General features: G+C 43.6%; 1 protein-coding gene across 2 annotated transcripts in view; it reads right to left on the bottom strand.

Annotated features, from left to right (window-relative positions):
- The window catches only part of SIRT6 (sirtuin 6), a 68,269-nt gene extending 48,491 nt beyond the window's left edge, over positions 1-19,778 (bottom strand). Inside the window, exon 1 of one of the 2 annotated variants that reach the window (XR_013622693.1) lies at positions 19,639-19,774. Coding sequence is in view for 1 of the 2 variants with exons in the window: in XM_078773433.1 (XP_078629559.1) it covers positions 19,639-19,704 (66 nt within the window). In the remaining variant the exon portion in view is untranslated. Of the gene's footprint in view, positions 1-19,638 lie in introns of both variants that reach the window. The other variant, XM_078773433.1, reaches the window with a different exon arrangement.
- Between the last annotated feature and the right edge of the window lie 4,062 nt (positions 19,779-23,840).

Raw genomic sequence — 23,840 nt, 5'->3', positions numbered from 1 at the left:
GAGGAGAGGCGAACAAAGTACAGAAAGAGCAGAGGCTGCAAGACAAGAGAGGAAGCGGTAGAAGACAGAAAGACTACTGACAAACAATTAGCATTAATAGTCAGGTTCACTATGGTAACAAATATAATTTCATTCAAAATTTTTGGAGATTAGCAAAACTCTACATTTTTGGAATATTCAGAGCATGAGGAATCCAAAAATTAATGTTTACATTTGCGTAGACACCTTTGCGAAAATGACACTCAGGACAGTGATGAAGATAGTCAGGTTCACTATGTTAACAAATATAATTTCGTTCAAAATTTTGGGAGATTAGCAAACCTGTACATTTGTGGAATCATCAGAGCATGGAGAATCCGAAAATCAATGTTGGCATTTGCACAGACACCTGCATGGCCGCCATTTTGGATTTTCAAAATGGCCACCATAAAATACATATTTTGCGCCATCTCGGCTTCTAGTCAACCTCGAAACTTGATTAAATATGCTAATCCTATGTTTTCTGGGTCAAGGAATCCAAAAAGGCCTCAAAATAGTGCTCAGGATTATAGAAAAGCAACAAACAAAGGTAATTGAAAACCATTGTCTTTATATTTGTGATATAACTGTATTACATAATACATGATATTGCAAGTCCTTTGAAGTTATAGGTTGTTATAGGAAGTTATAGGTAGTATCAGATTGAACTATAAGTCCTATACACAGGATCTACGAGGTCTATACCGTTCAGGAATATGCTTTTACAGATCTTCATCACTGTCCTGAGGGTCATTTTCGCAAAGGTGTCTACGCAAATGCAAACATTAATTTTTGGATTCCTCATGCTCTGAATATTCCAAAAATGTGTAGTTTTGCTAATCTCCAAAAAATTTGAACGAAAAAACATAGTGAACCTGACTATAATGTCGATTTTGCAATAAAAACAATTCGCCATATTCAACTTTTGGTTGCATTTGGCAATTAGATGAACAACAGCTCAAAATCTTATTGATGTACAATAAATATGGGAAGAAGCATATATGGTTGCAAATCAGGCATCAGGAGGATCCTTCCTGGTGTACTGTGGTTCCTTGACTTGGTTGTATCAATTGCACACATTCATGGAATTAAATTAACTACCCAATCATGCACTTCACACGAGTCGAGCATCACTAAACAGTCCCATTATGATAAATATGCTGGACATACCTGATATAACTAATCCCCAAACATTTTTCTTCAACATTGTTCTTAAGGAAGGAGGGACTGGATGTTGAGGACTTAAGGTTTGGGAGGGAGGGTTGAGTACTTGGGGTTTGGGAGGGGGAGATGAGGACTTGAGGCTTGAGAGGGGGAGTTGAGGACTTGAAGCTTGAGAGGGGGAGTTGAGGACTTGGGGTTTGTGAGGGGGAGTTGAGGACTTGTGGTTTGTGAGGGGGAGTTGAGGACTTGTGGTTTGTAAGGGGGAGTCGTTGAGAACTTGTGGTTTGGGAGGGAGAATTAAGGACTTGAGGCTTGGGAGGGGGAGTTGAGGAGTTGAGGTTTGGGAGGGAGAGTTGAGAACTTGTGGTTTGGGAGGGGGAGTTGAGGACTTGCGGTTTGGGAGGGAGAGTTGAGGACTTGTGGTTTGGGAGGGGAGGTGAGGACTTGGGGTTCGGGAGAATTAAGGACTTGAGGCTTGGGAGGGGGAGTTGAGGAGTTGAGGTTTGGGAGGGAGAGTTGAGAACTTGTGGTTTGGGAGGGGGAGTTGAGAACTTGCGGTTTGGGAGGGGGAGGTGAGGACTTGGGGTTTGGGAGGGAGAATTAAGGACTTGAGGTTTGGAAGGGGGAGTTGACGACATGGGGTTTGGGCGGGGGAGTTGAGGACTTGCGGTTTGGGAGGGAGAGTTGAGGACTTGTGGTTTGGGAGGGGAGGTGAGGACTTGGGGTTCGGGAGGGAGAATTAAGGACTTGAGGCTTGGGAGGGGGAGTTGAGGAGTTGAGGTTTGGGAGGGAGAGTTGAGAACTTGTGGTTTGGGAGGGGGAGTTGAGAACTTGCGGTTTGGGAGGGGGAGGTGAGGACTTGGGGTTTGGGAGGGAGAATTAGGACTTGAGGTTTGGAAGGGGGAGTTGACGACATGGGGTTTGGGCGGGGGAGTTGAGGACTTTGGGTTTGCAGGGGAAGTTGAGGATATGGGGTTTGGAAGGGGGAGTTGAGGACTTGGGGTTTGGGAGGGAGAGTTGAGGACTTGAGGTTTGGAAGGGCGAGTTGACGACATGGGGTTTGGGTGGGGGAGTTGAGGACTTTGGGTTTGTAGGGGAAGTTGAGGATACGGGGTTTGGAAGGGGGAGTTGAGGACTTGGGGTTTGGGAGGGAGAGTTGAGGACTTGGGGTTTGGGAGGGAGAGTTGAGGACTTGGGGTTTGGGAGGGAGAGTTGAGGACTTGGGGTTTGGGAGGGGGAAGTTGAAGTTGAGGACTTGGTGTTTTGGAGGAATAGTTGATGATTTGGGGTTTGGGGGTAGGAGCGGTGGGGGGGGGGGGGGGGGGGGGAAGTTGAGGATTCAAGTCTCATCTTACATGAGGCAAAATTTCCATCATGGGTACCTGTCCTAATATTTAATAAAAGGATTTCAACACAAACATTTAACGCATGTGCCAGATGTAAAAAAAAGGAAAGGATTAAAACGGATGGATCGTCCTTTTGTGTTTAAATAGCTTTAACTTGTACAAATGAATAAATCTGGAAACTCTAGTGACAGGCAACGATTAAACATGTACTCAGCACGTGGAAACGCACTTTTATTAAGCTGAAGAGCATCTTGCAACAACATATAAAAAATGAGAATGCCACATCTATAACCCAATTAAGTGCCCATTAAACTGTTTGAAATTGGCTTTTTCACAATTACAAGCTGTCATTTGGATAAAAGAATGCAAGCTTTGATAAAAAGATGTTTACGCATTCTCATTTGAATAGTCCCCAAATGCCCTTCATACATGGTGCAGAGTATAAAAGTATGCCTTTGGAACATCATCAAGGCCAAATATTTTACCATTTTCTTTGGCAAATTTTCCTTGGAGCAATGAAACAAAACCATTATCATTTTTCACTCACTTAGGTGACATATTATATTCTTTTTAACCAGTTAGATAAATTATGCTGACAATTTTTCATTGGTTCCAGCTGCACCCAGATATTTTAAAGAAATAACATCACAGATTTCTGCAAAACGAAAACTAGCCTTCAAAGGCAGTCGCACAATGGGCATCCAAGTCATTCCAAGTTCAAAGTCATTCCTTGATCAATCACAACTACTCACAGACTATATGATATGAGGACTTTGTCTGTAGCGTAATGACATGATGCTTTTTCCTGTTGGGCTGGGCGGTCCCAACATCATATGGTCTGTCGCTCCTGGATTTTGTGGAAGCTAAAGCACTCAACATTAGTGGAATCTCCCGCAATGAGGCCGAAGCAGTCTGTTATCACATTCCAAATGGGTTGGAGGCCACTCTGTTTTTTTGGTTTTTTTTAACCACCCCGTCTCCAGTCTTGGTCCCTTCTGCTCTCTCAACCCTTGAACCCTCCTCAGTCCCTTCAGTAACCCCATCCTGGTAAAATCCCCAAAACTCAAGCTTTCCACAAACTTCCACCCTTTTTTGCCTTTCCTACAATTTAACCAAATGCTGTTGTCCACACATAATCCCATTCACATCAACATAACTCTCTCCAGTTCAATCACATTCTTCCCTTGAGTGATTCAAGCAACCGATGCACTTCCATTTCAGTCATCCCCATTTCCTTTTTGTGACAATTTCTACCTCTATTAACGCTACCTAACCCAAATCAAAACAAAAAAACATGGCAGGTGTGTGTGTGTGTGTGTGTGTGTGTGTGTGTGTGTGTGTGTGTGTGTGTGTGTGTGTGTGCGTGCGCGCGTTTGTCATCAACTACGACGTGTACCTTATAACGCCACCCCCGTTGGTGGTGGTGGGAGAAGGTATTACAAGTCTGCTGTGGAGATGTTTTGCAACTTTGTACTGCCACATGGCATCGTGCAAGTGCTTTACTGACCCGAGCTAGAGGGAGGGGTATTAAATTCCCATGAAACACCTACGTGTGTGTGTGTGTGTGTGCGTGTGTGTGTGTGTGTGTGTGTGTGTGTGTGTGTGTGTGTGTGTGTGTGTGTGTGTGTGTGTGTGTGTGTGTGTGTGTGAGTGAGATTACAACAACTAGTCAGACGTATGTTAGCACAGGGAGCTACAGTTGGTAGATTAAAAGAAGTTTTCTTTAATATCACAAAACACCAAATCGAATTAGTAAAATACAATACGAATAGTAAAAATATTATTCATGGGATCTTTATGAAAATACAGTACAATATAAGAATTAAATATACTACAAATCAATGTTTCTAGAAATCAGTGGTTGCTAGGATACGGCAGCATGCAAGAAACCATTAAAGGTGACAGTTTGCACATTCAAAATAGTTTGATCCAGAGGTAGGTGGTGTGGTCATGTTGGCTGGTAGATATGGTTTATTTAAGGCAAGATGTGCATGATTTAATGATATTATCATATTAAGGAGTGTGGAAGGAAAGTTACAAATATATGATAATACTTTTGTGTGGACGACTCTATTAAAACAGAGCGTCCATGGATGGAATTGAGCTTACTTTGAGGCGTTTCCAATTCAATGGCGGATCGATACACAAGCAGGGGGATCGGGGGAGGATGCTGCGGCTTACCTTCACGGCCCCGACGATGTCTTCTCCCTGTGGAAATTAACTCAACCCGAGACAGAGGTAAAATGTACAAAAAGGAAATATTTATTATGGAACCCGAGAACAATGAAACACGATGACAAAACCTAAACCCCTCTAATGGAGCACTACCACACTTCACTTAAAATACAAGACTAGGGAATGGAGAATAAAAGAAAACGTTGTGTGGTGCATCTTATCTGTCTCTGGATGTAGCGTCCGTCAGGAATCGTCCAGGCTCCGGCGTTTGGGTGCCGTTCGGCCGTCGGCGCGAACACCCCTCGCTGCATGGGTCCGTCCCGCGTCACACAGCACAGCACGCGGGCACCAGGAGCACGAACAACAGGGGAAGATGATCGTCGACGTATGCTAGCACAGGGAAGAGATCCTGTGTGGACATGGGAGAAACTTCCAGAAAGACAACCATCACTGCAACACTCCACCGATCTGGGCTTTATGGCAGAGTGGCCAGACGGAAGCATCTCCTCAATGAAAGACACATGAATGCCCACTTGGAGTTTGCAAAAAAGCACCTAAAGTACTCTCCGACTGTGAGAAACAAGATTCTGTGGTCTGATGAAACCAAGATTGAACTGTTTGGCTTCCGTCTGGCCACTCTGCCATATAGCCCAGATCGGTGGAGTGTTGCAGTGATGGTTATCCTTCTGGAAGTTTCTCCCATCTCCACACAGGATCTCTGGAGCTCAGCCAGTGACCATCGGGTTCTTGGTCACCTCACTTACCAAGGCCCTTCTCCAACGATTGCTCAGTTTGTCCGGGTGGCCAGCTCTAGGAAGAGTCCTGGTGTTCCAAACTTCTTTCATTTAAGAATTATGGAGGCCACTGTGCTCTTGGAAACCTTCAATGAAGCAGAAATTTTTTTGTGGGCTTCCCCAGATCTGTGCCTCGACACAATCCTGTCTCTGAGCTCTACAGGCAGTTCCTTCGACCTCATGGCTTGGTTTTTGCTCTGATATGCATTGTCAGCTGTGAGACCTTATACAGACAGGTGTGTGCCTTTCCAAATCATGTCCAATCAATTGAATTTACCACAGGTGGACTCCAATCAATAGTCAGGTTCACTATGGTAACAAATATAATTTCGTTCAAAATTTTTGGAGATTAGCAAAACTCTACATTTTTGGAATATTCAGAGCATGAGGAATCCAAAAATTAATGTTGACATTTGCGTAGACACCTTTGCGAAAATGACACTCAGGACGGTGATGAAGATAGTCAGGTTCACTATGTTAACAAATATAATTTCGTTCAAAATTTTGGGAGATTAGCAAACCTGTACATTTGTGGAATCATCAGAGCATGGAGAATCCGAAAATCAATGTTGGCATTTGCACAGACACCTGCATGGCCGCCATTTTGGATTTTCAAAATGGCCACCATAAAATACATATTTTGCGCCATCTCGGCTTCTAGTCAACCTCGAAACTTGATTAAATATGCTAATCCTATGTTTTCTGGGTCAAGGAATCCAATAAAGGCCTCAAAATAGTGCTCAGGATTATAGAAAAGCAACAAACAAAGGTAATTGAAAACCATTGTCTTTATATTTGTGATATAACTGTATTACATAATACATGATATTGCAAGTCCTTTGAAGTTATAGGTTGTTATAGGAAGTTATAGGTAGTATCAGATTGAACTATAAGTCCTATACACATGATCTACGAGGTCTATACCGTTCAGGAATATGCTTTTACAGATCTTCATCTGTCCTGAGGGTCATTTTCACAAAGGTGTCTACGCAAATGCAAACATTAATTTTTGGATTCCTCATGCTCTGAATATTCCAAAAATGTGTAGTTTTGCTAATCTCCAAAAATTTTGAACAAAAAAACATAGTGAACCTGACTACAAGGTGTAGAAGCATCTCAAAGATGATCAAGAGAAATGGGAGGCACCTGAGCTAAATTTCAAGTGTCATAGGAAAGGGTATGAATACTTCTGTCAATGTGATATTTCAGTTTTTTCTTTTTAATAAATTTGCAAAACTTTCTAAAATCCTGGTTTCTCTTTGTCATTGTGAGGTATTGAGTGTAGATTGAAGAGGGAAAAAATGAATTTAAACGATTTCAGCAAAAGGCTGCAACATAACAAAATGTGAAAAAAGTGAAGGGGTCTGAATACTTTCTGAATGCACTGTCGACCAAGAAGATGACTACATCATATGGGTATTTCTTTTACCATGAATTCTCTGTGAAAGCAGGACACAAGTCAATAATCGTTTTATCACAGTTCGTAGCTGCTAGAAAGTCGGATTATTTAACCCTTACATAAAAAAAACTATCCTGTATTTAAAGTTCTTGTCCAATGGATAACTAACCGAAGGATAATAATCCACGATTGTTCAAAGGCTGGATAAGGGCAGGGTTACCAACTTAAATATCCCCAATGTGCGGCAGAAGGCCAGTCAAATGGACCAAACGGCACCCAATGTTTTTAATTATTCAGAATCGCCCGAGGGCGTTTTTCATTTAAAAAAACACGTAATTTTAGGGTTTTACAAAAATAGAACAAGGTGCTCATACGTTGAGGTATGGATATGCTTTTTAGCATTGATCGTTTGTTTCACTCGTTCTTGTTTATACACCACCCAAAGTGTGTTGCGCTCGTTCTCCTTCCTGAGCTTGGAAAAGCGTTCATCATTGTCATTTTGATAATTTATCCGAGTTACCAATCATTTCGATCGTTTGACACACCCCTGTTCTTCCCCTCTATTATTGTGTGCGTGTGTGCGAGTGACTTGTTTTTTATGGAGTTGTATTGGAGCTTTCTGATGTGGAATTTGATACACCAAAATCATCATCATGATCTGAGATGATTAGGCTAATTAACTACAAATAATCCAGAAGAAATTCCCATGTTTTAAATGTGCATCATGCTCAGGTGCATAGAGGGCAGTGGTATAGATAGAGCAGACGCACATATTAATATGTCCTTCCTCGACATGACATTCGAATTACAAAATAAACTAGAAAGAGCAATCAGAGACAAGACATGTTTTCAGTGGTTTTTAAGGCTTTTGTGTTGAAAGAAATATGGCGGCCGAACCACGTGACCGATTATGTCATCATTTTTTTTTTTTCTCACCAGTTTATCCCTAGATGACGCTCAAGAAATTTCATCTTGATCGGATGAAGTTTTATACTTGTCGAATTATGACATCATAATAGAGGCACCTATGACATCATCATTAACATATATTATTCCCCATGGAGAGTTCTTTACAATGAGGCATGTCTCAATGTTTTTATATGCAGCGCTTTCGGAGATATAGAGGTGCAAAGGTTTTCGGTTTTTCCAAGATGGCGCCCATACCAAGTGACGTATGACGTCATCATTATCATTAAAAAATTCTACAGTTGGAGTTGTACCAACAGAAAATTTCCTGTCAGTCGGACCAACGGTTGCAGAGAAAATCATATTTATTCTGTGCAGACAAACAATAAACAAACAAACAAACGGACTCAAATGCAATACCCTCTCCTCAGGCGAGGGCAATAACAAAACAATAACATTGTGACAAAGTCTATATTAATTAATACCAACAATAATAACGATGATAACAAGTGAATCCTCTTGGATTGCGCTGAGGTTCGGGCATGGAATTTCTAGGAGGAAGTATAATTTGTATGCAATGAAAGTACATGTAATATGGGATCGAGTAAGATCGAGTAAGCTTCACCAGTGCGCGTGCGCGAATTTACGTCACGTCGGCAGCGAGAAGGCGTTCCCCAACACGAACCAATCAGGAACTGCCACGCCCACTTATATGATCTCAGAATTCCTGTGACAGGAATTAGCGTTACACTGGCTGGAAGTCATTCGCTAGAGGCGCTTCCTCAGCGCCAATCACCAGTGCGCGTGCGCGAATTTACGTCACGTCGGCAGCGAGAAGGCGTTCCCCAACACGAACCAATCAGGAACTGCCACGCCCACTTATATGATCTCAGAATTCCTGTGACAGGAATTAGCGTTACACTGGCTGGAAGTCAATCGCTAAAGGCGCTTCCTCAGCGCCAATAATCGTGGCATCATTTGGCAACAATAATAACGAACGGGAACGTATAACCTCTTCCCGCTCAGCCCAAATCCGAACCCTGACTCCTGACTCCCTACTCCAGAGCGGCCGCACCCGCCCTGGCCCAGTGGCCCAATCACATGCTCAATCATCGTGATATCATCGTGCTTGGTGCTACTTCGAAAATATGCTCCGGTTGTTTTCACCGAGTGACGAGTGTAGGAGTGCACTGTAAAGCATCTTGAAAAAGAGTGCCGCATCTTGATGGAGAGCAAAGTAGCCCAATTTTTGACGAGGTGCAGCACTTTTTCCTGTGACACGGCGGGCCAGTCCAAAGGATCCCAATTTTTGATGAGGTGCAGCACTTTTTCCTGTGGCACCGCAGGCAAGTCCAAAGAAGCCCAACTTTTGACGAGGTGTGGCACTTTTTTCTGTAGCATGGCGGGCAAGTCCAAAGGATCCCAATTTTTGATGAGGTGCAGCACTTTTTCCTGTGGCACCGCAGGCAAGTCCAAAGAAGCCCAACTTTTGACGAGGTGTGGCACTTTTTTCTGTAGCATGGCGGGCAAATCCAAAGGAACCCAATTGGGCGACTTAGGCGCAGTGATGGCAACCCTGGATAAGGGTAGGATAGTTATCCGCCGGATAAGACATGGAAAAGGCGTGGTTACAGTTTGGATTGTCAAATGGTGTCCCACAATTCATTGCACCTTCTCTTCTGCTTGAAAATCAGTCATGGTGGGTGAAGTCACACGAGAAAGGGCAAGTCAAATTTACTTCAAAAAAAAGAAATTCAATATCTTATACGTCTCCCTCACTACATGGTCTAAATTCACATTCATTCCATCCCTCCTCCATCGTTCTGAATCGGATTGCTAACTTGAAAATCACAACAAACCCAATTTGTTATCAATGTTCGTCTTTGATTAATCATCCACTTTCTAAACTCCCCTCTTGCCCCTCCCATCCAAATCCCCCCCCTTGCACCTACACTCCGAAACTTCCCCCTTGCCCCTCCACTCTTAAACTCCCCCCTTGCCCTTCCCCTCCTAAACTCCCCCTTTGCCCCTCCCCTCCTAATCCCCCCCCTTGCCCCTCCACTCCTGATCCCCCCCCTTGCCCCTCCACTCCTGATCTCCCCCCTTGCCCCTTCCCTCCAAAACTCCCCCCTTGCCCCTCCCCTCCTAAACTCCCCCCTCACTCCTCCCCTTCAAAACTCCCCCCCAATCCCTCCCATTCAATTCTCCCCCCATACCATTCCTCTCCAATTCTCTCTCCTCCCCCCTCCTCCTCCAAGCTGCCTCCTCCCCACTTCGTCTCCCTTCTATCTCATACCTCCACCCCCCCAAACCTTCTACTTTCCTCTGCCCCCCCTCAAACAACCCCTCACTGTGCCGCATCCCTTCACCATCAAACCTTTCATCCTCCTCATCCTTCCCTTTCTTGGAACTCTTCTGCAACATCTGAAACACTATCAACTGCTCTCCCTACCTCCCCCTCTCATCCTTCATCTTACCCTACTCCTCCCCTCCCCTGTCCTGTACCCGATGCTCCCCCTCTCTCTTCATTAACGGTACTAGGGCATGCCCGTACTATATATACTAGGGCATGCCCGTACTATATATATATCTAAAATTATATCCCCCCCCCTCTATTTACATGAAATGGTTTGGTCCATTCGCAAAGCCAAAGCGGACGGCTTGCGAGTACGGTGACAATCCCCCCCCTCTATTTACATGAAATGGTTTGGTCCAAAGCGAACGGCTTGCGAGTACGGTGACAATCCCCCCCCCCTCTATTTACATGGAATGGTTTGGTCCAAAGCGAACGGCTTGCGAGTACGGTGACAATCCCCCCCCTCTATTTACATGAAATGGTTTGGTCCAAAGCGAACGGCTTGCGGAGTTTGGTAAAGAAATCGCCATAGCTCAGTAACTACTTGTCCGATTAATTTAAAACCTTGAAAAGGCACATCCTCGGGTCCCCAGCAATATACCTGGCAAGTTTCAAGTATATCGGACCGGTAGTTGTCGAGAAACAGCGGTCGCATACACACACACAGACACACACACACACACACAGAGATTACTGGAATTATAGATAGATATCTAAAATTATATCCCCCCCCCCCCTCTATTTACATGAAATGGTTTGGTCCATTCGCAAAGCCAAAGCGAACGGCTTGCGAGTACGGTGACAATCCCCCCCCTCTATTTACATGAAATGGTTTGGTCCAAAGCGAACGGCTTGCGAGTACGGTGACAATCCCCCCCCCCCCCTCTATTTACATGAAATGGTTTGGTCCAAAGCGAATGGCTTGCGAGTACGGTGACAATCCCCCCCCCTCTATTTACATGAAATGGTTTGGTCCAAAGCGAACGGCTTGCGGAGTTTGGTAAAGAAATCGCCATAGCGTGCACAAACGCGCAGGAAAGCGAAAGAATCGCAAATTAGTTTTAATTAGTTTTAAAACATAGTTTAACGCCAACATAGCGGCAACATAGTTTGCCAACGGGAAATAAATGAATACGCTCTCAAATGTGCCGTCCGAGGCAGTCTGTTCGCCACGTTCGGCACACGTGATAGCTCGCTGCTCTCTGATTGGTTGAATCGTTTTTTGGACATAGCTCGGTAACTACTTCTCCGATTAATATGAAACCTTGAAAAGGCACATCCTCAGGTCCCCAGCAATATACCTGGCAAGTTTCAAGTATATCGGACCCGTGGTTGTCGAGAAACAGCGGTCACAGACAGACACACAGAGATTACTGGCATTATAGATAGATGGACCTCAAACATCCGGGGCCTTCGCTCAAACCTGACTGATCTCTCCATACAGGTTGCTTCTGACAATCCAGACTTGATCTGCTTAACAGAGACTTTCCTCCTTCAAGATGTCTCTGATTCCTTAATATCTCTTCCTGGTTACTCCCTCCTCCGGTATGATAGACCTGAGCCTCGGCCTGGTGGTGGGGTGGCTATCTTTGTCAAAAACTCTCTTCCTCACTCTCCTTGCACTGCTCTCTTTCCTCCTCACCCGCAGGAGTACCTCTGGTTACGGCTTCCTCTCCGCTCCCACCTTTTGTTCATATGTGTTCTGTACCGTCCCCCAAACAGTGATGACTCCATCTACATTTCAATGTCTGACAACATGGACCAACTTCTATCCACTCATCCCAACTCTCTCTTCCTCATATGTGGTGACTTCAACTGTCATCATGCCACCTGGTTGGGTGTGGGTTCCTCTCTCACCAGTCATGGCACCTCAGCAAAGGACTTCTGTGACTCACTGGGATTGACACAATCTGTCAATTTCCCGACCCGGATCTCAGCCAATGGAGTATCTTCTCTTCTAGACTTGATTATGACAAACTTCCCTGCTAATGTCTGCTGCTCTTCTTCTGCTCCAATCGGTTCTTCTGATCATGTGCTTGTCAAAGTGGACATTTCTCTGGCCATTCTCAGAGAGCCTCCTCAGCGTCGACGAGTCTGGCATTTCACTCAGGCCGACTGGGACGGTCTTCAAGCAGCCATCAATCCTCTGGATTGGTCTCCCATCTCCACTGCCTCTGACATCAATTCTTCCTGGGAATTCTTCCAAAGCAAACTGATCTCTCTCATGCACAGATTTATCCCATCTCGCCTTCAATTGTCTTACCCTTCCTCCCGTCCATGGTACACTGAATCTTGTGGTGAGGCAGTTGCCCTGAAACAACTTGCCTTTGCCTCTTGGAAGGCTAATCCAACTGAAGGAAATCTCAGTTCCTTCCACAAAGCTCGGAACAAGTGTGTGTCTACCCTCAGGAGTGCCAGGAAGCACTATCTCTCCTCACTCAAGAATGAACTCTCAAACCTGTCTCCTTCCTCCAAATCCTGGTGGCGTCTGGTCAAATCCGTTTCTGGTGTTTGTTCCCCCTCCATCCCCTCCCTTACCTCAAATGGCCACACAGTTGACATCGCACGTGACAAAGCCGAATGCCTCAACTCTGTGTTCGCCTCGAAATCCTTAGTCCCAAACCCATCTCTCTCTGTTCCCACCTTTCCCAGTCTAACCCAACTGCTCCTGGACTCTGTGTCCTTCTCTCCTGACAAGGTGGAGGAGTTTTTGTCAAACCTCGACTCTGATTCTGCAACTGGACCAGACGGCATCAGCCCACGGGTCCTAAAATCCTGCTCTGCCGCTCTATCTCACCCTCTCTCTGTTCTTTTCACCCTATCTTTTGCTCAAGGTCATCTGCCAGCATCCTGGAAATCAGCTAACATTACCGCTTTACACAAAAAAGGTGCAAAAACAGATCCTTGCAACTACAGACCAATCAGCCTGCTCCCAATTATCAGCAAAGTCATGGAATCCATCATTGCTTCGGATATGAAATCTTTCCTCTTCTCCAATGGCTTGATCTCTGATCATCAATTTGGTTTCAGACCAGGTCACTCTACTCTGGACATGCTGCTTCTGCTGTCTCAACAATGGATGGAGGTCCTCAATGCCAAACAGGAAATCAGAGCTGTCTCCCTTGACATATCACGGGCCTTTGATACGGTCTGGCACCCAGCTCTGCTCACCAAACTCTCCTCCTATGGTATCCATGGAAATCTCCATGCATGGCTTGCGGACTTCCTCTCTGGTCGTAGTCAACGTGTGGCCCTGAATGGATTTCTCTCATCTCCCCTTCCTGTTCAGGCTGGAGTTCCCCAAGGAAGTGTGCTGGGCCCTGTGCTTTTTCTGGTCTTTATCAATGATCTCTCCGACTCTCTGGAAAATCCTCTCTATCTCTTTGCTGATGACTCCACTCTCTGCCGCTCCATTCCTCTTCCCTCAGATCGGCAGTCTGCAGCCTCCTCACTCTCTGAAGACCTGGACAAAATCACAGACTGGTCAAACAAGTGGAACATGTCTTTCAATCCTGACAAATCTCACTCTCTTACTATGTCTCTCCGAAAAGATCGACTGGACAACCCTCCCATCTACTTTCTCAACAATCCTCTCCAAGAAGTTCTGTCACTCAAGCTTTTGGGTCTCACTATCTGCCATGATCTTTCTTGGGAAAACCACATTTCCAAGCTGGCCTCCAAAGCCAGTCGCCGACTGGGCATCCTCCGTCGTGCGAAGTCCTTCCTCGGCACACCTGAGCTCCTCACCACATACAAGGCTTTCATCCGCAGCTCAATGGAATACTGTTCTCCGCTATGGGCTGGTGCTCCTGCCTCACACCTGGCTCGGCTTCACGCTGTTGAATCCAAAGCTTTCAAAATCATTGGAATCTCCCGCGATGAAGCTATCTCTGAGGGCCTTTCACTCACTCACCGCAGGCAGGTAGGTGGCCTTTCTGTCTTCTACCGACTCCTCTCCGGCCTTGCTCCCCCAGCTCTCTCTGTGCTCTGTCCCCCAAATATTCCTACAGGTCGCACAAGATCTGCCAGCAACCCTCTGATGGTTAAACTGCCGAAATCTCGGCTCTCTGCTCACCTTCACTCTTTCATTCCTCTTTTCTCCCGCCTGTGGAACAAACTCCCACACTCCCTTCAATCCCTCTCCTCCCTCCAGGTCTTTAAAACAGCTGTTCACCACCATCTCTTATCTTCCCCCATCCATAACCTTGATCTTTTCTACCCCCACTAATTCACCCCAGATCCACCTTGTTTGAAATTCCAACTTCTTTCCTGGAAATCCTGGCAGTGTCCATATGTTTATACCTCTCCCACCCCCCCCCCCCCCTTCACATGCCTCCCCCCCTTCACATGCCTCCCCCCCAAAGCCCTCTCCCTCCCACAGATCTCTCGATGTCTCCATGTCTCTCGGTCCCTGCTCTCAAATGTTGTGTTTGTGTCCTTCCCCCTCTCTCCCCATCTTGTCTACCGCTCCCGATGTTATTTCTTTTATGTGTCTGTTTGTCTTTCTGTGTGATTAATGTTCGCTCTTTCACGAGCCTCGATCTTGTATACAAAAAAAAAAAAAAAAAAAAAAAAAAAAAAAAAAAAAAAAAAACTCCAATCTTACGGGATATGTTGTGTCAGGCGGCAGAAGATCATAAAAAGCTCATTAGGAGTAAATTTTCGGACACCCTAACAAATGATGTGAACTGAAGGAAGGCGTGATTGACGAATACAGCTGGTGTCAACGGTGGCGAAGACAACTATCGAGGAAGTGAAGGACAAATGGATAGCGCATTGTTTAATGCAAGACGACATACACCGATCGATTGTCATACATTTATTAACTCTCAGGATACAGGTCCATTTCATGTCCGCACCCATCTGCACTCTGACGTAATATAACTCCGGGAAAGGAAAGATACCCGGTTTGAACACGGGAACATTTACACATCCATACATGACACATTGGATCAACACGTTTGTATGTCTGTACATATTAGATAAACACGTTTACCTGTCCGCACATGATATTAGATAAACACGTTTACACGTCCGCACATGATATTAGATAAACACGTTTACACATCCGCACATGATATTAGATAAACACGTTTACACGTCCGCACATGATATTAGATAAACACGTTTACACGTCCGCACATGATATTAGATAAACACGTTTACACATCCGTACATGATATTAGATAAACACGTTTACACGTCCGCACATGATATTAGATAAACACGTTTACACATCCGTACAAGACACATTGGATCAACACGGTTACACATCCATACACGATATTAGATAAACACGGTTACACATCCGTACAAGACACATTGGATCAACACGGTTACACATCCATACATGATATTAGATAAACACGGTTACACATCAGTACATGATATTAGATAAACACGTTTACACATCAGTACATGATATTAGATAAACACGTTTACATGTCCGCACATGATATTAGATAAACACGTTTACACATCCGCACATGATATTATATAAACACGTTTACACATCCATACATGATATTAGATAAACACGGTTACACATCCGCACATGATATTAGATAAACACGTTTACACATCCATACATGATATTAGATAAACACGGTTACACATACGCACATGATATTAGATAAACACGGTTACACATCCATACATGATATTAGATAAACACGTTTACACATCCGCACATGATATTAGATACACGTTTACACATCCGTACATGATATTAGATAAACACGGTTGCACATCCGTACATGATATTAGATAAACACGTTTACACGTCCGCACATGATATTAGATAAACACGTTTACACGTCCGCACATGATATTAGATAAACACGTTTACACGTCCGCACATGATATTAGATAAACACGTTTACACATCCGCACATGATATTAGATAAACACGGTTACACATCCGCACATGATATTAGATAAACACGGTTACACATCCATACATGATATTAGATAAACACGGTTACACATCCGCACATGATATTAGATAAACACGGTTACACATCCGCACATGATATTAGATAAACACGGTTACACATCCATACATGATATTAGATAAACACGGTTACACATCCGCACATGATATTAGATAAACACGTTTACACATCCGCACATGATATTAGATACACGTTTACACATCCGTACATGATATTAGATAAACACGGTTGCACATCCGTACATGATGTTAGATAAACACGTTTACACGTCCGCACATGAAATTAGATAAACACGTTTACACATCCGCACATGATTTTAGATAAACACGTTTACACGTCCGCACATGATATTAGATAAACACGTTCACACGTCCGCACATGATATTAGATAAACACGTTTACACATCCGCACATGATATTAGATAAACACGTTTACACATCCGCACATATTAGATAAACACGTTTACACGTCCGCACATGATATTAGATAAACACCTTTACAAGTCCGCACATATTAGATAAACACGTTTACACGTCCGCACATGATATTAGATAAACACCTTTACACATCCGCACATGATATTAGATAAACACGTTTGCACGTCCGCACATGATATTAGATAAACACGTTTACACGTCCGCACATATTAGATAAACACGTTTACACGTCCGCACATGATATTAGATAAACACGTTTACACATCCGCACATGATTTTAGATAAACACGTTTACACGTCCGCACATGATATTAGATAAACACGTTTACACGTCCGCACATGATATTAGATAAACACGTTTACACATCCGCACATGATTTTAGATAAACACGTTTACACGTCCGCACATGATATTAGATAAACACGTTCACACGTCCGCACATGATATTAGATAAACACGTTTACACATCCGCACATGATATTAGATAAACACGTTTACACATCCGCACCTGATATTAGATAAACACGTTTACACGTCCGCACATGATATTAGATAAACACGTTTGCACGTCCGCACATGATATTAGATAAACACGTTTACACGTCCGCACATGATATTAGATAAACACGTTTACACATCCGCACATGATTTTAGATAAACACGTTTACACGTCCGCACATGATATTAGATAAACACGTTCACACGTCCGCACATGATATTAGATAAACACGTTTACACATCCGCACATGATATTAGATAAACACGTTTACACATCCGCACCTGATATTAGATAAACACGTTTACACGTCCGCACATGATATTAGATAAACACGTTTACACGTCCGCACATATTAGATAAACACGTTTACACGTCCGCACATGATATTAGATAAACACCTTTACAAGTCCACACATGATATTAGATAAACACGTTTACACGTCCGCACATGATATGAGATAAACACGTTTACACGTCCGTACATATTAGATAAACACGTTTACACGTCCGCACATGATATTAGATAAACACGTTTACACGTCCGCACATGATATTAAATAAACACGTTTACACGTCCGCACATGATATTAGATAAACACGTTTGCACGTCCGCACATGATATGAGATAAACACGTTTACACGTCCGTACATGATATTAGATAAATACGTTTACACGTCCGTACATGATATTAGATAAACACGTTTACACGTCCGCACATGATATTAGATAAACACGTTTACACGTCCGTACATGATATTAGATAAACACGTTTACACGTCCGCACATGATATTAGATAAACACGTTTACACGTCCGCACATGATATTAAATAAACACGTTTACACGTCCGCACATGATATTAGATAAATACGTTTACACGTCCGCACATGATATTAAATAAACACGTTTACACGTCCGCACATGATATTAGATAAACACGTTTACACGTCCGCACATGACACATTGGATCAACACGGTTACGGAATTTCCTTTCAACGTTCGTCCGACGGACGTCGAACAAAGCTGGATCGTCTGTCATTTTGAATCGGACAAACCTACGTCCGCGTTAACCACTGATAAGGTGTTTTCCTGACCAGAGGAGGTTAAAGTTAAACAGAAAAATTACTGATTTATCCAGTGTTTGAGCAACGGAACCTATTCGCCTGGACAGGTGATTTATTCACTGACTGAGGGACTGGATAAATTCCGTTACTCAAAGACTGGATAACTTCGTGACAGCTCTTATCAAATGATTAAGTTATCCAGGCTTCTCAAAAGCGGCCCCTGAAGACAGCTCTTCTGGGCTTTACTCGATTTGTTCTGTGGAGATGGAGAGGGGCTCCGTCCCGCCCCTCCACTCTTCCGCCCCGCTTCTCCAATCGTCCGCCCCGCCCCTCCAATCGTCTGCCCCGCCCCTCCAATCGTCCGCCCCGCCCCTCCAATCTTCTGCCCCGCCTCTCCAATCGTCCGCCCCGCCCCTCCAATCTTCCGCCCCGCTTCTCCAATCTTCCGCCCCGCCCCTCCAATCTTCCGCCCCGCTTCTCCAATCGTCCGCCCTGCCACTCGAATCGTCCGCCCCTCCACTCTTCCGCCCCGCCCCTCCACACTTCCGCCCCACCCCTCTTCCGCCCCTCCACTCCACTCTTCCGCCCCTCCACTCCACTCTTCCGCCCCTCCACTCCACTCTTCCGCCCCTCCACTCCACTCTTCCGCCCCTCCACTCCACTCCACTCTTCCGCCCCTCCACTCCACTCTTCCGCCCCTCCACTCCACTCTTCCGCCCCTCCACTCCACTCTTCCGCCCCTCCATTCCACTCTTCCACCCCACCACTCTTCCACTCTACCGCCCCACAACTCCACTCTTCCGCCCCTCCACTCCACTCCACGCTTCTGCACCCTTACGAAATATTCTCACTCCTTCAAACAGATTTGATTTGCATAGGCGACCGCGGAACTACGTAACTTCCGGTTAGTGCACCCTTCACGACAAGTCACGTGATTGGATACGTTGAAAACAAACCACAAAAGGGCACGTGTACGTGTTACAGCTTACTTATGGTAGTCTCGCCCTCATCCATTGCCAGCTTTGTTTGTCGAGGGGTTTCAGTACCCGTGATGCAATGCTCAGGCGCCATAGTGGTTGGCAAGCTAAATAAGCGAGAAAGGTAAACAAGACCGAGCAAAGCCAAATTTATTAGCGTAACCTTCCATTGCAGTGTCAGAATAACGAGATACACGTGCTGATGCTGTCGTTGCCAGGGATGTGAATGCAACCAACATGGCGGCGCGCACGGCATTATGGGATATCTGTGACGACCGATCCATTTAGAAAGGATCGATTTACCGTCCTCTTTGGGTTGAAGCATTTTGTCTCTCGTATATTCTGAGTACAAAATACGAAGACGAAGTGAAGAGTAAATGGTCTCGTTTTGCCTCCTACATCAGCTGATGTAGAATTATGATGCCATCTCCACTATTGATTTTGTTCTCATCACCAATTACAATTGGCACCTCATTCTTTCATAGAAACTGCATTTAACTTTCTCTCCTTAATATAAACAAAGGTTTTATACAAACGTAGTTCGTACCTCAGCTTGTCCGCATTTCCCTTTAAAGGCGTATCGAGAGAGACCTGCCGCGTAGTTCACGGACATTGTGGCCGCACAATGAGCACCGAGGTGGTAACTAAGCGTCCACGGCCTTCCTTCCTATCTTACTACCGGGGACCGGGGTTTCAAACAACAACTACCATGGTGACGAATTTTGAACTTTGAACCCACACGAAAGATGCCGGTGTGATTGGTAATCCTACACCCCAGGTAGTCGTACCGTGTTAATTTTATCCTCCTATAACGTCGAATTTTTCTCGATCGTTTAGAGAACAAAACTCGTTTGTGTTACATCCCGAAGAAAACTATAATGTAAGAGTGAACAGTAGTCCTGACCAATACACCGCATCAAGTCTTGAACTTCGATATTTATTCCGACAAGATATTTAATATGTTCCTTCACAAATAATTCCAACCTTGGAGATACAATCACAATTCCAACGATATCAACCAGCACGGTATCAACGACCATGGTATCAACCACCACGAAATCAAACCACCACGGCATCACACCACCACGAAATCAAACCACCATAGTATAAAACACCATATTATATCAAACACCACGATATCAAACACCACGATATCCAACACCACGATATCAAACACCACGATATATAACACCACAATATCAAACATCACAATATATAACACCACAATATCAAACATCACAATATATAACACCACAATATCAAACATCACAATATCCAACACCACAATATCAAACATCACAATATCCAACACCACGATATCAAACACCACGATATCCAACACCACGACATCAAACCACCACAATATATAACACCACAATATCAAACATCACAATATATAACACCACAATATCAAACATCACAATATCAAACACCACGATATCAAACACCACGATATCAAATCACCACAATATCAAACACCATGATATCAAATCACCACGATATCAAACACCATGATATCAAATCACCACGATATCAAACACCATGATATCAAATCACAACGGTATCAAACACCATGATATCAAATCACCACGGTATCAAACACCATGATATCAAATCACCACGGTATCAAACACCATGATATCAAATCACCACGATATCAAACACCATGATATCAAATCACCACAGTATCAAATCACCACGATATCAAATCACCACGGTATCAAATCACCATGATATCAAATCACCACGATATCAAACACCATGATATCAAATCACCATGGTATCAAACACCATGATATCAAATCACCACGATAACAAACACCATGATATCAAATCACCACAGTATCAAATCACCACGATATCAAATCACCACGGTATCAAATCACCACGATATCAAATCACCACGATATCAAACACCACAATATCAAACACCACGGTATCAAAACCACCACGGTATCAAATCATCACGGCATCAAATCACCACGGTATCAAACCACCACGGTATGAAATCACCACTGTATCAAACCACCACGGTATCAAAACCACCACGATATCAAAACCACCACGGTATGAAATCACCATGGTATCAAATCACCAAGGTATCAAATCACCACTGTATCAAACAACGACGGTATCAATTCACCATGGTATCAAATCACCACGGTATCAAATCACCAATGTATCAAATCACTATGATATCAAATCACCATGGTATCAAATCACCAAGGTATCAAATCACCACGGTATCAAATCACCAATGTATCAAATCACCATGATATCAAATCACCACGGTATCAAATCACCAATGTATCAAATCACCATGATATCAAATCACCATGGTATCAAATCACCAATGTATCAAATCACCATGATATCAAATCACCACGGTATCAAATCACCAATGTATCAAATCACCATGATATCAAATCACCACGGTATCAAATCACCAATGTATCAAATCACCATGATATCAAATCACCACGATATCAAACACCACAATATCAAACACCACGGTATCAAAACCACCACGGTATCAAATCATCACGGCATCAAATCACCACGGTATCAAACCACCACGGTATGAAATCACCACTGTATCAAACCACCACGGTATCAAAACCACCACGATATCAAAACCACCACGGTATGAAATCACCACGATATCAAAACCACCACGGTATCAAACACCACAATATCAAACAACACGATATCAAACAACACGATATCAAACACCATGGTATCAAACCACCACGGTATCAAACACCACGATATCAAACAACACGGTATCAAACACCACGATATCAAATCACCACGGTATCAAATCACCCTGGTATCAAATCACCACGGTATCAAATCACCGAGGTATCAAATCACCACGGTATCAATTCACCATGGTATCAAATCACCACGGTATCAAATCACCAAGGTATCAAATCACCACGGTATCAAATCACCACGGTATCAAATCACCACGATATCAAATCATCACGGTATCAAATCACCCTGGTATCAAACCACCACGGTATCAAATCACCACGGTATCAAATCACCAAGGTATCAAATCACCACAGTATCAAATCACCACGGTATCAAATCACCACGTTATCAAATCACCACGGTATCAAATCACCAAGGTATCAAATCACCACGTTATCAAATCACCACGGTATCAAATCACCAAGGTATCAAATCACCATGGTATCAAATCACCACGGTATCAAATCACCATGGTATCAAATCACCACGGTATCAAATCACCACGGTATCAAATAACCATGGTATCAAATCACCACGGTATCAAATCACTAAGGTATCAAATCACCACGGTATCAAATCACCACGTTATCAAATCACCAAGGCATGAAATCACCAAAGCATCAAATCACCAAGGTATCAAATCACCAAGGTATCAAATCACCATATATATCAAATCACCACGGTATCAAATCACCACGGTATCAAATCACCATGGTATCAAATCACCAAGGTATCAAATCACCACTGTATCAAACAACGACGGTATCAATTCACCATGGTATCAAATCACCACTGTATCAAATCACCAATGTATCAAATCACTATGATATCAAATCACCATGGTATCAAATCACCAAGGTATCAAATCACCACGGTATCAAATCACCAATGTATCAAATCACCATGATATCAAATCACCACGGTATCAAATCACCAATGTATCAAATCACCATGATATCAAATCACCACGGTATCAAATCACCAATGTATCAAATCACCATGATATCAAATCACCACGGTATCAAATCACCAATGTATCAAATCACCATGATATCAAATCACCACGGTATCAAATCACCAATGTATCAAATCACCATGATATCAAATCACCACGGTATCAAATCACCAATGTATCAAATCACCATGATATCAAATCACCACGGTATCAAATCACCAATGTATCAAATCACCATGATATCAAATCACCACGGTATCAAATCACCACGGTATCAAATCACCACGGTATCAAATCACCAATGTAGCAAATCACCACTGTATCAAATCACCACGGTATCAAATCACCACGGTATCAAATCACCACGGTATCAAATCACCAATGTATCAAATCACTATGATATCAAATCACCACGGTATCAAATCACCACGGTATCAAACCACGCCTCCCCAAGAGACTGCATCCTTCGGCAGCACCGATGCCCTGTCAAGAGCATGGCACATTGGCACATTAATGATGATGACGACGATGATGATGATGATGATTACGATGCTGATGATTACGATGACGATGATGATGATTGTATAAATACCGGATATATATGCACAAATTGCAATATTCATATGAAGCTCTCTTCTGGAGGAATATTTTGGCATTTTCTTTTCTCCACCTGTTTGTTTCCTTTTCTTCTATCGTAATCTGCAACACGAGATATAACATCACTGATATTGATATATTTATGATCAATTGTAAGAACAAATGATTGTATTTGTAGTTGGTTCCTGAACTCAAGCCAAGTGTTAGAAACTATTGTCGTCACGGTTTCTGGTGACGTAAGCGAATGACAAGAGGCAAATGTACAAAATGTGAGTCCCTCGAACTCTCTTGCAGAAAGACGGACGAAATGAAAACAAATCTCCTTTATCTATCCACCGTCATTGATTTCGCAGCAGGGGCGGGACAAAACGTAGGAGGCGGAGCAAAAGAATATAACGGAAGTTAGCTGAACTCAGGGGCGTGGTTATATATCTGTGGGA

Source organism: Myxine glutinosa, chromosome 2, assembly GCF_964187855.1.
Source record: "Myxine glutinosa chromosome 2, kmMyxGlut1.1, whole genome shotgun sequence".
Taxonomy (NCBI): Eukaryota; Metazoa; Chordata; class Myxini; order Myxiniformes; family Myxinidae; genus Myxine; species Myxine glutinosa.
The sequence above is the reverse complement of the archived record's forward strand: the minus strand, read 5'-3'. Positions and strand labels throughout refer to the sequence as shown.